Source organism: Apteryx rowi, unplaced genomic scaffold (genome assembly GCF_003343035.1).
Source record: "Apteryx rowi isolate R43461 unplaced genomic scaffold, aptRow1 scaffold_316, whole genome shotgun sequence".
NCBI classification, from domain to species: Eukaryota; Metazoa; Chordata; class Aves; order Apterygiformes; family Apterygidae; genus Apteryx; species Apteryx rowi.
In genome coordinates, this window is record NW_020449597.1 from 227,440 (window position 1) to 242,618 (window position 15,179).

General features: G+C 65.1%; 3 protein-coding genes across 3 annotated transcripts in view; all 3 read right to left on the reverse strand.

Moving 5' to 3' along the window:
* Nucleotides 1–1,584, reverse strand: part of MZB1 (marginal zone B and B1 cell specific protein) — a 2,468-nt gene extending 884 nt beyond the window's left edge. Inside the window, 3 exon segments of the mRNA XM_026070658.1 lie at nucleotides 59–173; nucleotides 482–603; nucleotides 1,352–1,584. Of these exon segments, the coding sequence (XP_025926443.1) occupies nucleotides 59–173; nucleotides 482–603; nucleotides 1,352–1,549 (435 nt within the window). The 5' untranslated portion in view covers nucleotides 1,550–1,584.
* Nucleotides 1,585–3,792: 2,208 nt separating this feature from the next.
* Nucleotides 3,793–8,268, reverse strand: PROB1 (proline rich basic protein 1). Its single transcript, XM_026070641.1, has 4 exons — nucleotides 7,937–8,268; nucleotides 7,405–7,879; nucleotides 6,658–7,341; nucleotides 3,793–6,597 (listed from the first exon to the last, which is right to left on the reverse strand). The coding sequence occupies exons 1-4, from the start codon at nucleotides 8,266–8,268 to the stop codon at nucleotides 3,793–3,795; spliced, it is 4,296 nt and encodes a 1,431-aa protein (XP_025926426.1).
* Nucleotides 8,269–9,592: 1,324 nt separating this feature from the next.
* On the reverse strand, nucleotides 9,593–15,102 carry SPATA24 (spermatogenesis associated 24). Its single transcript, XM_026070642.1, has 6 exons — nucleotides 14,888–15,102; nucleotides 14,360–14,642; nucleotides 13,862–13,992; nucleotides 12,916–12,986; nucleotides 11,674–11,776; nucleotides 9,593–11,020 (listed from the first exon to the last, which is right to left on the reverse strand). The coding sequence occupies exons 1-6, from the start codon at nucleotides 15,100–15,102 to the stop codon at nucleotides 10,930–10,932; spliced, it is 894 nt and encodes a 297-aa protein (XP_025926427.1). The 3' UTR covers nucleotides 9,593–10,929.
* Nucleotides 15,103–15,179: the final 77 nt, after the last annotated feature.

Consider the following 15,179-nt stretch of genomic DNA (forward strand, 5'->3'; position numbering starts at 1 on the left):
GGCACCCGGCCAGCCCGGCACGGAGCGGAGCGGTGCGCGTGGCACCCCGCGCCGTCGCCCCGTCTTACCTGCCCGGCCACGGTCCCCCCATCATCATCACGCTCATGGGCTCCTGGCTCGGCAGCCCCGGCCCCGCGAGGCGCTTCACCCCGTTCACCTCCAGCACGCCGTAGCTGCGGAGGGACGCGGCGTTGGCGTCCGGCCGCCCCGAGGGACGCCCGCGTCCCCGCCGGAGCCTCAGCCCGAATGGGCAGGGCCCGGCCCCGCGGCTCAGCCCGGCCCTGCTCCCTGCGGCTCCGCTCTGCAGGCCGCCATGGGGCCGAGCGCTCCGGCCTCGCTCTCCTCCCGGCCCTGCTGGGTGCCGGGGCCGCGGGGACCCAGGAGCCCGGCGGTGGGAGGCAGCTCGCCGGCACGTCCGTGCAGCGCAGGATGGCCGCGGCCGGGCGCCACCAGGGCAGGCGGGCACCCTTTGGTGACTCACCCGTCCCAGCTCTGCGAGCAGCTCTTCTCCAGCGCCTCCATGTACTCGGACTCACGCAGCTCGACGCTCGCCTTCTTGCTGGGCGACCGCTTGGACTCGGCCTTGCTCAGGTGCTCCCGGATCTTGGGCACCAACGAGAGAGAAAGCGGTCGACGAAGGCCGCGGGGGCCCCCAGGTGCTGCCGCCCGCGGCGCTGCCCAGCTCCCGGGGGTGCACCCGCGCCCCTTCTTCCCACCCGCCCCGCTCGGCCGGCCGTGCCCCCGGGACTCACCGCCGGGAGGCGCAGGGGGTTCGCACGGCGCCGGGGAGTGCCCGGGAGCTGGGCGGTGGGAGCCGAAGGGGTGCGCGCGTCCCACGCTTTCCCATCATTAGGTGCCGGGCCACTTTGCTGACCCAAAACCCTCCCGGTTTCCCCCCATGCTGGCAGCGGCAGCTCCTGCCCGGCTGGCCCCGCTCCGACCACCACTGCGCCACTCTGGCGCCCTCRGACCAGGCGGCTCCGGTCCCGCTGGCGTACGCCAAGAGCAGCCCGCGGCCCGCCGAGACGCCAGTGGCAGGAACCGGAGGAGGCCCAGGAGCCAGCAGGGCTCGCTGGAGAGCCGGCGAGGCCACCGGCGGCCAGGGCTTTTCGGGACGGCCGTGCACCTGCAGGCCCCGGCCCCGCTGCTTTGCATGATCCATTTTTACCCTCTAGCGGGAGGCAGCTGGGCGCCTCCGGCGGCGCCTCCCCGGGGTGCCCCGTCCGCCCATGCCACGGCCCCGGGCCGGGCTGGACGCGGCGGCGGGTGTCCCTATGGCGTCCCCTCCCCACCAGGACCTGGTCCGGGGGCRCGTGGGGCTCCCCCTCGCCCGCCGCGGCGTGGATCCCACCTGAAAGGCGATGGCGCGGCAGGCGTCGCAGCGCAGGTGCTCGGGCATGTGGGCCGAGTGGGTCTCCTCGGCGCTGAGCCGCGGCGAGGACGCCGAGCGGGCCGGCTCCGCGGGCGCCGGGGGGCCGCCGCACATGTCCTCGGCCTTCCTCCCCGCGAGGAGGCTCAGGGCCACGCAGGCCGCCAGCAGYGGCCTCATCCTGCCTGCCGAGGAGCCCGCGAGTGGCTGCGAAAGTGCCGGGGGCAGGCGCGCCGCGGCTATAAAGCCCCGCGGGGCCGGCGAGCAGGCGCCGATGTGCGGCTGCGGCACCTGCATCCGGCCGCCCGGCCCGCGCTCCTCCCCGGCGGGTCCCAGGGCGCCGTGCTGGGGGCGTTCGTCCCCGCGCGCCGGCCCGCTGAGGTGCGGGGGCGAGGGCAGGCGGCGGCGCCCCGCTCCAGCGCCGCGGACCACCCCCCAAACCAGGGGCTGCCGCTCTGCGTCTGGGCACCTTATCCGCCTGCCAGCTGCCTTCCCTCTCCGGAAGGTTTTTGGTTTAATTCAATCCCGCAACGCCTACTCGCGGCCTCGTGGCTGGCGSGATCCGGCCCTCCCGGGGGACCGCGCTGCTGGGGCCACGCGCTCGTGCTGCAGGGCTCAAGGTGCTGAAGACAGACAGCACCTGCCCCRGGGACCCCCCGAAGCGAACGAGGGACGAGGTGACCCCGTGCTCCCTCCTTTACGGACAACACAGACACGTGCTGAATAACATCTTTCAAAGTTATCACATCTCATCACTTTTATTGCTTTTTTTWAMAAGTCTGCGTTTTATCTGTGGTGGRGAAAGGTGCCTGTGTTYGAAGAAGCTGGCGGTGGCATCGACGCCGCCGTGCCATCGCAGTCCCTGTGTAGCCTTGGCGTTACAAAGCAAACGCCGGCACAGCGTTGCTGCCTGGCTGATGGTCTGAAGCGCGTTCACCTTTCCCGGCGGTACGGGCATTTCCTCCGCGCACGAGAAAAGGGCAGCGCAGACRGAGCCAGGGAAGGGTTTTGCCCAGCTAAGCGGCGTGTTCGATGCCCCGCTCGCAGGCCGAGCCCCTCTCTCGGCTCGCCCAGCCCTCCCTGCCTGCGCTGCCCCCAGCCRCTCTCCCCAGCCCTGCGGAGGTCCCAGGGAGTCCTGGGGGAGCGTGTCCAAGTAATTGGGAACGGGGGGAAGAGAGCAGCAAAATGAGCACAGCGGGGAGRGAGGAGAACAGCAGCACTGAGCGGGGCGAGAGCCTGCCACGTCCAGGGGCTGTGCACCCTCGGGGTCGCGGGAGACCTGCAGGCCCCCGGCTCGCCCCATCCCTCTGCCCCCCCAAAAGACAGCCCTGGGAGGCGCCCAGCTGCCCGGCCGGGGGCTGGCGAGCCAAGCTGAGCTTTCCCCCGCGGCTTTGCAGCGGTTTTGCAAGTGGACTCCTCGCAAGGGAGTTCAGGGCTGAGCTGCGTTAGAGGCGAAGCTCTGCCGAGCTCCCTGGGAGCAGGCGTTTCCTTGCCTAACGCAACGAACTGGCGAAGGGAGGCTGTAAGGCTGCTTCTCCCGGGACGTGCTTTCTGCCTTCCCTCCTCCCGTGCACCCCCTTGCTGAGCCCTGTGATGCACTTCCAAATACTCATGCATGTTTTCCCCAGCAAGCCACTGGGCCTCCTCCCGGAGCGTCCCTTAGCAGGCAGCAAGCAAACACGCAGCACCCAGCCACCCCCTTACCCTGCCTGGCCCTGGCCCCGGCCCCCACCCATGGGTGCTGAGCCTGCAGCGCTCGGCCCGTGGCCATCAGCACCTCCCAGACCAGCCCGAAATGGGGCGTCCTTGAAGGGGGTCACAGCCTGGGGTGCCCTTGGGAAGAGGTCACATCCTGGGGTGCCCTAGGGAGGGGATCACAGCYTGGGGTGCCCTTGGGAGGGGGGTCACAGCCCTGGGGGTGCCCTAGGGAGGGGATCACAGCCTGGGGAGCCCTAGGGAGGGGATCACAGCCTGGGGTGTCCTTGGGAGGGGATCACAGCCCTGGGGGTGCCCTAGGGAGGGGATCACAGCCTGGGACGCCCTTGGGAAGAGGTCACAGCCTGGGGTGCCCTTGGGACAAGGCGGCTGTACGGAGGAAAGCGGGTGCCATGCATCCTGGTCCCTTTGCTGGCAGCAGCCGAGCTCCCGCGACTTCAGGACCCCCAGGGCTGCCGGGTGCTCATGCTGTAATAGATTGGAAAAATACCTTTTTTTCCCCGTTCTGCTTAGAAATCGGTCAGGTCCAGCTGGTGGCCTGCGCCCYCGCGGGTGTGCTGCGAGCTCAGGCATGGGCACGGGGTTTCTCCCTCCAGGGCATTTCCAACCACAGCTTGGGGACAGATGCTGACTTGCATCAGGTTCAGGTTTTAAAGTACAGGCACTYGAGGGTTAGCGTGCCACGTCCGTCCCAGAGGCACAGGCCGTCACATCCGGAGCAGCTTCTCGGGCCCGGCCGGGCTGCCACTGGCGGTGGGCTGGCCGGGGCCGGGGCTGGCCCGCATCCCCGTGGGGATGTAATACAGGCTGTCCAGGTAGCCGCAGTCGGGGCCCGCCGCAGCTGGGGGCCCCTCGCCCTTGGGTGCCGGGCTGAAGGCCACGGGGAAGGCGGTGTTTTCGGCTGCTGACGGCTGGCTCTGTGGGTCGGGGTGTGCTGGGGAGGCGGTGGCAGGCGGTGGGGGTGCCGGGAGCCCTGGGAAGCCGGCGTAGGGCACATAGGGTGGCCCGTAGACCCCTGATGTCATGACCAGCGGGTTGAAAGGAGCCTGGTAGAGCCCGGTGTGGGACGACAGGGGCACTGGTGGGATCAGTACCTCGAGGTACTGCCCTGTCTCAGGGTCGTAGAGAGTTTTCAGCTGGGGCTGCCTCGGTGGCTCCACGTAGTAGCATTTCCCGCTGTCAGGATCGACGAGCATTTTTCGGTGTGTGGACAGATGGGGAGCAAAGGGCCTGGTTGGGCTTGGCGTGCTCTTACTGCTTGGCGATGCACCGTCGGTCCTCCTTAGGAAATGGGGAGCATCCTCGAGGTGAGGCTGGGACTGGGCCCCAAGACGTTCTGCAGTGGCCTGACCTTTGGGGGCCTGGGGCAGGGGTGGCTCAGGGCTGGGTTTGCTCCCTGGGGCTTCCCCACCAGGCAGGAGGGACACACCACCCACTGATGGAGGGCTGGTTGGGTTAGGGGCCAAAGGGGACCCAAAGGAAGCAATGGTGGGGTTAGGGACCAAAGGGGACCCAAATGAAGAGCTGACTGGGTTAGAGACTGATGGGTGCCCAAGGGAAGTGGGGACTGGGTTTGTGACCAAGGGGATCCCAAAGGATGTACTGGATGGGTTGGGCACCAAGGGGGTCCCAAAGGATGTGCTGGATGGGTTGGGCACCAAGGGAGATCCAAAGGAAGCACTGGCCAGTTTGGAGGCTGATGGATGCTCAAAGGATGTGCTGGCTGGGTTGGAGACCAGGGGTGTCCCAAAGGACGTGCTGGCCAGATTGGAGGCTGATGGATGCCCGAAGGACGTGCCGGCTCGGTTGGGCACCAAGGGGGTCCCAAAGGACRCACTGGCCAGATTGGGGACTGAAGGCAGCTTTGGCACTGGGGTGGATTTTGGGGCTTTCACAGGAATTGTTAAGTAGTTTGTATTCTCCACTGGGGTAGCTGTAAAATACTGTTCGTTGGCTCCTGGCTGCTTCATTAAATGCTCCCAGCTCTCCCTCCAGTCCAGCAGTCTGCCAGTGAGCGGCGCTGGGGTGACAGAAGGACCTTTGGGCACCCCGGCCTCTTCACGGACCTCTCTTGCTTGATGCATGGTGGTGGGGCCAACGCCATCTGGAGACACGCTGGTCCCTGCTGAAACCACCCAGCTGCCTGGCTGCTTCACCGCGTCACGCCTTTCCCTCTCGGCCTCCCGGGGACTCGCGATGCTCACGAGATGCTCATTTGTGAAYGGCTTTGGGGCGCTTATTGCTGATGGCTTCATGGGTTGCAGATGTGTGCTGCCTCCRGGGGGTGGTCCCGGTTCAGAGACCCTGCTGGCCCCCAGGCTAGCCCGAGGTGGCCCCAAACCACCCTCGCTGCTGAGGGGCTGCTGCAGCGGTGGGTCGGGCCCTTTGGCTGAGGTTGCGACGTCGCGGTGTCCTTTGGCTTCCTCCGCGGCACTTGCTGGGGGTGGGAAGAGGATGGTCTTCTCCGTCAGCAGAACCGCGCTGCTCGCTACGGAGCTGGGAGCAGCCTGAGCTGAGRGGTTGTCCCGGCATGGCGCAGCACCCCACGGGGCCGGGCTAGGTCCTGCCGTGGGGCCGGGCACTGGTGCCGACGGCGGGTTGACCTGGATGTGGAGGTGGGACTCCAGGTGYGGGGCCGCCCTGGCCACCGGCGACAGGGTCAGCTCGCTCCGCTCGCGACGCGCGGGGGCGTCTCCGCCGCGGCCCGGCGGCCCCTCCTGCCCGCCAGCGATCCTCCGCGTGGACTGGATTTTCGTGATGTGCATCGGGGAGTCCCTCGCTGCCGAGCGCTGGCTTTCGGGAGGCTTTGTGGGGCCGTCGGCACGTGCCTCGGCTGGCTCTCGGCCGGCAACTGTCAACACGTCTCCGTCCTCCGGCTGTTGTGGGCTTTTTTTACGAGCGCGGCTCACGGCTGGCACGGGCTCTTTGCGGCAGACCGAAGTGCAGTGTATGAAGAGGGGGGAGGCTGCGGCGGGCTCCCCCGCCGGGGGGCTCGGGCCGCCGGCGCTCCTGCCTTGGGCGGCGGGYGCCGGGGTGCCCGCCGGCTTGAAGCAGAGGCTGTAGGTGTTCTTCACCAGCTTGCGGACGTCCCGGGGCTGAGGGATTTGCCCCTTCCCCTTATTTCCAGCCTGGGGGGTCCCCTCCGGGGATCGGGTGGCGGGGGGCTGGCGGGGGACCGGCGGGGCCCCCCGGGACACCCCTGCCAYGGGACGCCCCTCGGAGCCGCCCTCCGGCGGCAGCGGCTTCTCCTCCCGCCGACTCTGCGGGACCAGCTTCACCTCCCGCGTCCTGGAGGTGAAGACGCTCCGGGGCGCCGCCTCGGCGATCCCCAGGGCCTTTGGCTTGAAGGGGACCATTTCGGGCTTGCTCAGCCGGATGGCTCGCTGCTTTAAGCTGGGCCACGGCTTTTGCGGTTTCTCAAATTTTGGGGCAGCGTCCGGTGCCTTCCCGTCACCCTGCTGCGGTTCGAACACGGCGCGCGCTCGCCTGTAGTCCTTCCTCTCGGCCGCCGGCTCCCTCCTGCCGCCAGGCGACTCCTCCACGGGGCCGGTCACCGCCGCTGCCGCTGCCGCTGCCACTGCGGGGAGCCGCTGGCACTGCGTCACCTCCTGGTACCTCATTCGCTCGTTGAGCTCATTGAAAGTCGTCTTCAGCTTGCAGACGTTTTCCCGGGTCTGCTCGTTGAGCACCACCCCCTTGGCGGGCCGGGCGGCCGCCGGGATGGGCCGCTCGCCGCCCGGCCGGCCCCGCATGTCCTCGGCCGAGTAGCTGCAGTCCGACTTGGACAGCGAGCTCGACTTGCCCTCCAGGCAGTCGCCCGCCAGGTCGGTGCCCACGGACGAGGGCCCCGACGAGGTCGAGCTGCCCCACAGCGCTTTCTGCTCCATTTTGATCCTTTGCTCGTACTGCATCTTTTTGGCCAGCACGTTTTTAACCAGGTACGAGGCCATCCTGGTTTCGCTGTAGGCRTCGTCCAGTGACGCCGTCTTCATGAACTGCTTGTAGTTTATCCTGAACTCGTCGCTGATGGCCCTGCCCTTCGCCAGCGGCTCCTTTCGGGGTGGCGGCGGGGCCTGGCGGGCCGAGCAGTCGCCCCAGGGGAGGAAACCCGCCTCCTTCCTCTCCTTCCTCTTGAGCTGGATCTGGCGCTTGGGGACGGTCCTTTTCTTGCAGTGGCCCTTTTTAGCGTCGTTGCTCTCCACCTCCACGTCGACGCACTCGAACTGCTCCTTGCCCGGCAAGCTGCCGAGGAGCTCCTTGTCCGGGGCCTGGCCGGTGGCGGGGAAGGGCCAGGCGGCCCCGGCGTGGAGGGCCAGCGCGGCTCCCCGCGGCTCGCCGCACGTCGGCCACCGCTTCACAGCGCTGCCGTCCTCCGACAAGGAGTTGGAGAGGCTGGAGGAGGTGTGGGAGCTGTACATGTCGAGGTAGCCGCCGTGGGGGCCCGAGAGGCTGCGGAAGGAGCGCRCCGTGAGCTTCTGCACTTCGTCGTCGGCCTCGTCCGAGTCGCTGGGAGCGCCGCGCGGGGCGCACGCCGCCTTGCCGGCCCCGGGGGCCCGGCYGCTCTTCTTCGCTTTGTGCACGTTGCAGAACATCACGCCGGGTCCCTCCGCATCGAACGGTGACGGCTGATCCGAGTACGCCGAGGCAGCGGGCTGCCGTTCCCCTCGGCCGGGACCCATCCTGCCCCCGTGCCCGGCCGCCGCGCTATTCTTAGCCGTGACTGACAGCTGAACCTGTCGGGTCCTCTCCTCCCGCGGGCGGCTGCCGTCCCCGCTGCTGGGAGCGCCGGCCGGGCTGGTGGCAGGACCGTCCGGAGCCCAGTGCCCTGGGGCAGCCCTGGGGTGGCCCAGCGGCCCCTCGGCAGGAGCGGGGTAGCCCATGTCCTCGGGGGGCGGCGGGGCCGAAGGGGCCTCTCCCTCCTCTTCCAGAAACTCCAGGCAGTCGCCGAAGGTCTCCGTCCCCTCCGAGCACAGGGCGGAGTGGTAGGAGGAGACGGAGGAGTCGGACATGCTCTTGGGGAGGTCGTCCCTGGAGAGGCCGAAGAGGTGGCCATCCTCCTCGCAGGCGGAGCGGGGGCGCTCGCAGGCGCGGCAGGGACCCTCGCCGCCGTCGCCGCCGGGGAGCTCGGCGGCCCGGCCGGTGTGGGACAGCGCGCCTGGGTCGCTCTTCCCGCAGGGGATCATGCCGGCGGCTCCGCCGGGYGCGGGCGCCACGTGGAGCCGGGCATGCGGTGGGATCCTCCTCCTCTGCGCGGAGCCGCTTCCCCGGAGCCGGGCAACTTGACCTTCTGGTTTGCTTTCTGTCACCACGGCTTAATGCGCTCGTCCCACGCAGCAACCCCTCAATCAATCAATCACACGTGCCTTGGCGAGCGCCGGCCCCAGCGCGGAGGGACGCCAAGTGCCCGGCGCCCCGCTGGCAGCGCCGCGCACCCCCCGCCTGCCCGCGAGCCCCTCGCTCCCAGCCCGCGCTTGAATTAAAGGAGGAAATACTGAACATGGGGGCGGCCGCGGGCTCAGCGCGCAGCCCGGCACGCTCCCTGGCCAGAGGAGCGCCGCGAGGCGCCGCAGAACACCAGCATTGCCGGTCCCCCCGCAGGCACCCGGTGCTCCCCCTGGGGCGACCYGGGGCCGTGCCGTTCCGCGGCGCGGAGGGAGGCCGGGGGCCCCACGCTCCCGCTCCGTCCCCGCCGCGGCTCCCTCTGGCCTGGTTCTCTCCATCCTCGGGCCGCCCAGAGCGCTGCAAGCCTGGCCCCGAGCGGCAGCCACCCAAGGCCACCCCAAAACTAACAGCAAGCTGCCCAGGAGCGGATTCAAGGCTTGAAATCAAACCGGGCATCGAACACCTCCAGGTCTCGCGGAAGCTGAGCGAAGGGCGGTTATGATTTGCCTTTTTCGGGGGGCTCAAAGCAAGTGAGGGGGCTGCTGAGYGCGGTGCGAGGGTCTCTGCGCGTTGCAGCCAGCAGCCCCGACGGCTGGCGGTGCAGCTCACCGCCTGCCTTTGGAGGGATTTTTTAAGCAGGAGGCAGCGAAGGAGCAGCAGCAGGTGYTCCACGGCGCTGCCAGCCCCACAGCAACTTGATGCCCGAGTTGTTTGGGTTCATACGGAGACTAAATTTAAACCTTGGCAAGGAAAAGAAAGGCATGAAAAACTTTTTACTCAATAAACGCCCTGCTGTTTAACCCTTTGCTGCTGAACGCGAGCTCCTCTGGTGCCRTGGTTCCTAGGCAGCATTTGCGGCCTCCTGCAGCGGTGGGGAGCGGRGGAGACCTGCCGTGACAACGCAGCGCTCGCCGGCACGGTGGCCAGCGTGGTGGCTTTGTGCACCCCCAGCAATCGGGGATGGGTCTTGCAGAGCAATCGCCTGGTGCCAAAGGGCTTTACCAGCGACCCCCATGCGCAGGGACTGGCACTGGGGCTGCCGGCTGGGAGCACGCCAGCTCTCAGCCTGCGGCTCGCCGGCATCGCCCAGCCCGGCGGGGCCGGCTCCCCGCGCACCCAGGGCAGTGCAGGCCCGGCCGCGCTGGCAGGCGCCTGCTGAGTCACTGCTCGCTCCGGCCTTGACACGCCGCCAGGCGGGATGCGCGCAGCTGGCGCTCGGCGGGCAGCGGGCCGAGCCGCCTGCGCTGCCGCGGCCTTGTCCTGCAGCGGGATTTGTGCTCGGGGGGAGAGGGGGCGCAGGCCCTCCTGCTGCCTCTGTTTCGCCGCACTGCTCTCTCTGCCGAGCTGCTCTGCAGCGGTGTAAAAACGCAGGCTGCAGCGGTTGGGGAAGGCCTGGCAGCTGGCGGTGAGCAGAGCCCRGCGCGAGCTCCCAGCTCGCCTCCCCGGCCCCTCACTGCCAGCCAGCCCAGCTCAGGCAGGGTTCGCTGCACAGACCAGACCGTGCTTTCCTATAATGCTYGGGCAGCCAAGTGTCCCAAGCCAGCCCGGACACTTCCTGGCAAGACGAATGGCGTTTGGGGCAGCGAGCAGTGCTTGGACCTGAGGGACCCCTTCTTGGGGGAGGGGGGTCATGGCAGCAGGGTCTGCTGTGCTCTCCGGCAGAGCCGGGGTGAGGAGGGCAGACCCGCTGCCAGGTTTGCTTTCCCGTGGCATTTGGGGCGCTGGAGTCGTCGATGCCACTAAATCAGCAGCCTGTGGACGCTGGTGGAGCTGGGGGGGCCTGCTAGGGTAAAGGGGTCACAGGGGCAGGCCCTTGGGCTTCCTCACCCCCAAAGGCAGGCAGCATAACTGGTGTCCTCCCCAGCCTTCGGCCTCCTCAGGGCGCAAGGAGGGCACTCACGCCTTGCTGAATACCTTCAGTGCATCTGGGGTACCACTACTGAGGGCAAGGGAGCGGAGGAAGGGAGCAAACTGCAGAGAAGGTACAAGGGAAACAGGCACTGGGGGCTGGCGAAGGAGAAGCTGCTCCGGATAAGGTAAAACCATTCATTTGCAGTGGCACCACTAGTTCAGACCCAGTGGCGCACACTAAGCCCCGCAGCCAGCTGGGCTCTGTCCAGGACAGTGCCAGAGGTGAAATACTCAACCTCTGCTTTTCAGCGCCTCGCACGGAGTCAACTCCTCTAGGAGTCATGGCCACAGGGGGAATGAACGCACTGTGACTGAAGATCAGGTCTCACTGGATGCGATGCACCTGGAGGGAAGACCTCTGGGGAGAGGTGCCTCCAGGACGCATATGTAGCTGGTGGTCTGCATGGCTTGCTGGAGCAGGAGGCTGCTCCAACAGTCAGCACTGCTGGGCGAAGGGAAAGGTGCTTGTGTTGTTAGCTACAGGTCCTGGCGTCCTGACAGCGGGTGCGTATATCTCAAGCTATGCAGATTTAGAGGAACTTCTTGTGTAATCACTTGAAACCTTTCCTCTGCTTCTTTTCCAGCACTTGAGCTATGTACAGTTCTTGCTGCTTCTGTATCTTTAACTCTGACACTTGGGTCCTGCCAAAAATGAAACAGTCACAGTTTAAACAGCTGCAACAAGTGGCAAGAAAATACTGGAGGCTGCTAGGGTGGCTGGAAAGTACCACTGCATGCTCAGGCTTTCGCCTCCTTCCCAGGCACCCACTCTCAGCACTGATGGAGACAGGATACAGAGTGCCTAGCCCAGTACACCCCAGGGTTCACTCTTTGCTCCACAGGCCCATGCTAAGGAAAAACCTGGTTCTCCTACCAGTATGGCAAGGAATTTTTCTGAGGGGCCATTTGCTACAGAAGTGCTGCCTTTCAGACTGGGCCTGGGATGAGAGTTGCTAGCCCTTCTGACTTGTATGCGTAAAGCACGTGGGTGGTTCAGCACCCAAACCCATTCCCTCCCCTGTGTTCTGCTGATCTGAGATGGCCTCTTGCTCAGCTGGGGAGGAAAAACATCCCATGAGGCTGATGTGCCTCTTTCCAGAGAAGCAGTTGCAGTGAGGATTGCTGGGATAGCTGGTTTCTTAAAACAACCCAAAGGCTGCCACAACCCACCTTTCCGGGTACACTGTTAACACATGGCCCAAACAGGCTGTCTTGTGTGACCGCCCTGGCACCCAGGACAAGCTCCTGCTGGCTGCAGCGTGAGGCTGCCAACAACCCATGGGCAAGATACGCACTTGAGTGTCTGCTTCTGCTGGGCGATGCAGCGCTGCAGTGCCTGGATCTCGTTCTCCTTGTCCTTCAGCACATCCTCCTGCTTCACGATGCGGCTTTTTATTTCTACAGAGAAAAGAGGGAAAGCCAAGGCTGAGATCCTTGGGGTCTCACCAGCTTAGCTCATCCTCCTACAAACCACTAGGGTACAAAGATTTTAGGGTGACAGCCCGTAAAACTGCGGCAGAACAGTTGGGGGAGGGTGTGCATTTGCCTTGGCTTTCAGCGGAGATTAACCCCGCAGATGGCACAGCACAAGATATCTGCTCTAGTCCCGCAGTTTGCATGTTCACCTGAATTACTTCACGTGTGAGGTTTTTGTTTTCTAGCACAGCTGTTTGCAGGCCCCACATGAAGCCCATATCGGGGTGCAGAGGGGAGCAGCCCGTTAAAGCACACGGTAGAACAACAGACGGATCAAGGCTGAGCTCTCCCGCCACCAGCCTCGTCCCGGTGGGAGCTGGTTTCACGGCTCCCCCTGCAAAAGGCAGGGCTGGGTGCTCTGCAGCCCAGGCAAGCTGACACAGATGGTGATGAAGAGCTAGGTCATTGCTGAAACCTCCCCATTTCAGATCACCTCCGAGCAGCTCCCAAGCAGGCCCTTTCCTTCTCTCGGTAAGCTCTGGGACTGCACATCATGGGCAGAGCTGAAAGGGGGATTCCTGGTAGCAAGGCCTGGGCCCTCACATCCAGCTCCCCTGGAGAGCAGAGCACGGCTCTGCCTGGGACAAAGCACACGGCTCAGCGTGCCTGACCAGGAGCCTTTACATCTCACAGCACCTTCACCAGAGTCAGCGACGTTACGCGTCATGTGCTGCCTCGCGAGGCCAGCTCTCATCAGCTGCAACAGCAAGACTGGCACAGCCTCCCTGAAGCTCTTTTCCCAGGCAGAGAAGAGCAACCAGCCTTCTCCTACCTGCTGGCCTGCGTACTGGTTGGCCTGGGAACCCAGACTGCATCTCCACCTCGCACTTTCACTGGGAAGGAGGTGATGACCTGAGATGTGGTGGCCTCAGGCAGAGAAGCATGCCCACGTGCAACCCACCCTGTCTGTGCCAGCTGCTGGAGGCCTGCTAAGGAAAATGCCTGCATGTGCCCCTCTTTTGGCAGGATGCGCTTAAATCAGAGTCAGACTTGCTAATCCTGATTTAAATCCTGGTTTACATTTATACTTAAGCCAGCGTGATAGTGCCTGGTAGACTTACCATTGCATTTGTTTATTAACTTGTCTTTTTGTGTCAGTTCCATAAGTGCTTTACTCTTAATGCTGTCAAGCCTGAAACAGAGGCAACAGAGAGGAAGATGAAGGCTATCAGAGGCTGCTGAAGGCAGAATGTGCCTCTCCCAAGAAGTAGCTACATTTTGCAACTCCAGAAGAGTAGGAAATACAGGCCCAAGTTGGCAGAGGCTTTCAAAGCTGCCTCTGAGGTTCACTGGACATCCGAAACATGCCAGCAGCTTTGAAAAAAATCTTAAGCACTTTGATACCCAAGTATTTGAGGTGCACTCCTAGGGCACATGGAGATAGCTTGACTGGGCCAGGCTGACCCTGCAACGTGATCTGCTTGGGCAGGCCTTTAAGTCCATGCAAGCACTCAAGGACTTCACAGTGACGCCTTCCTGTCCACCGCATTATCACGTTACAAGGCAGCGGCACTGGGAAGACGCCCAAGCCATGTGCAGACTCAAGGGGATGCGCTTCAGGGGAAGCCTAAAAGGTCTGATCTTCTGAGACTTCAGTTTCAACCTCCAGCTCTCAGAGCATGGGCCCGGGTTCAGTACACCCTGGCGCGGGAGGAGWCCTGCCAGCAGCAGCATCCGGCCTGCTGAGGATGAATGTGCTTTTCTTCCTGCCGTAATACACAGGGGGTCTAGTCCTACTCCAAGATCTCTTTGTGCAGGGAGTGGTAGAGAGACACAGTGAAACGCAGGCTCTGTCTGCAAGCTGTTTTCTGAACCTGAGCCAAAACCCCACAGAGCTGCACTCAGTCTGAAACCTCTGATCTCTGCTAAGTTCAGGTTAAGGTGGTTTGCTCTGTCGCCAGTCCTGTTGCGTGCCACCTCCCCCAGCCCAGCTGCAGGCAAGGCAGCACTCGCTGTCTCTGCTAAAGAACCAGGGACAATTCCAGCCTGCCCCAGCCCCGAGCTCACGTTTTTTCAAAGATCTGTTCTTCTCTCTTGAGCTGCCGGGACAAAACCTCCACTTCCCCCAGCGCAAAGTCCAGCTTCTCCGATTCCTTGGTGAGCAGGTCTTTGGTCCTTGCGTGCGCTTTCTCCTCTTCCTGTAACACACATACCAGCCTCACGTGCCAGGCCAGCTTTACGTGCTCTCCCTGCTCCAGGCACGCACACGAGTACGGTTTCAGCTTCCTCTCTGTTTCGCTGGAGGGGCCGGCAGCACCTCGTCCCCAGCTAACTCCAGCAGGAGCGGGCTGCGCCCCCCACTCCGCAGGCAGATGGGCTCCTAAATCCCTCTGCCTCCTGGCAGCTGCCTCTGCTCAGAGGTCCGACCCACGGCCCTTGGAGACCCTCCACTCGTGCTACCCACCCCAGAGAGCAGGAGGGCAAATTGCAAAGGGGCTGAGTAACGACCTTCCCGAAGGTGCTGCACGAAGAGTTAACCAGCCCAGACAAGATCCTGCGGCTTACTTGGCCTAACGCAGCAGCGTCTTTCCAGAAACTTTTGTTTGGATGCCCCCCAAAAGCCCCAAATGCTTTTTGAATGTTGCTACGTAGAAGCACAACTAATCCCAAAGCACTGCTGCAGCTTTGGGCTATTTCACAAGGCAGATGGGCCGCTTCGTGCTGATTTCTGAAGGAAAACCACCCGCTCAAGCCGGACCCCAGGCTGCTGGGGAGGACCAGGGCTCCGCCGAGCCACRCCGCCGCGCGGCTCCGAGGCAAGGGCCGCGGCTCCGAGGAGGCGTGATACCTGCAGCCGCCTCACCACGCCTTCGTAGTCCTGCCTGCTCRCCGAGCTCTCCTCCTGAAAGGCAAGCTGCCCCAAGGCCTCAGGGCCGGCCGGGCAGCCCCGGGGGGGGCCGCTCGTGCTGGGGACCCTGGCTCGCAGGACCAGCCCCCAGCCCGGCCCAGGCCACCCACGCACCAGGTCCCGTAGCCCCCGGGGCCCAGGGCATGGGGGGCCCATGGCCATGGGCAGGCCCCTCCCACCCACACCAAGCCCCGCCCCGTACGGCCAGAAGGGGCGTGGCCTCTCCAACCGCCTCTCTCCCATGACCCCCGGTGCCAAGGAGGGGCGTGGCCCCCTCAGGCCCCTCCCCCCGCGGTGCAGGGCGCCGCCGCAGCCGCTCGATGAGGGCGGCCTGCGCCTCGGCGAGGCGCCGCAGCTGCCCGGGTAGCAGCGCCGCAGCACCCGCCGGCTCCGCCGCCATCTCCCGCAGCCCCGCGGGAAATGGCCGCCGCCGGGCCCGTCTCTTAGCAACGGGAGCCCCCCCCCCCGCTCCTTAAA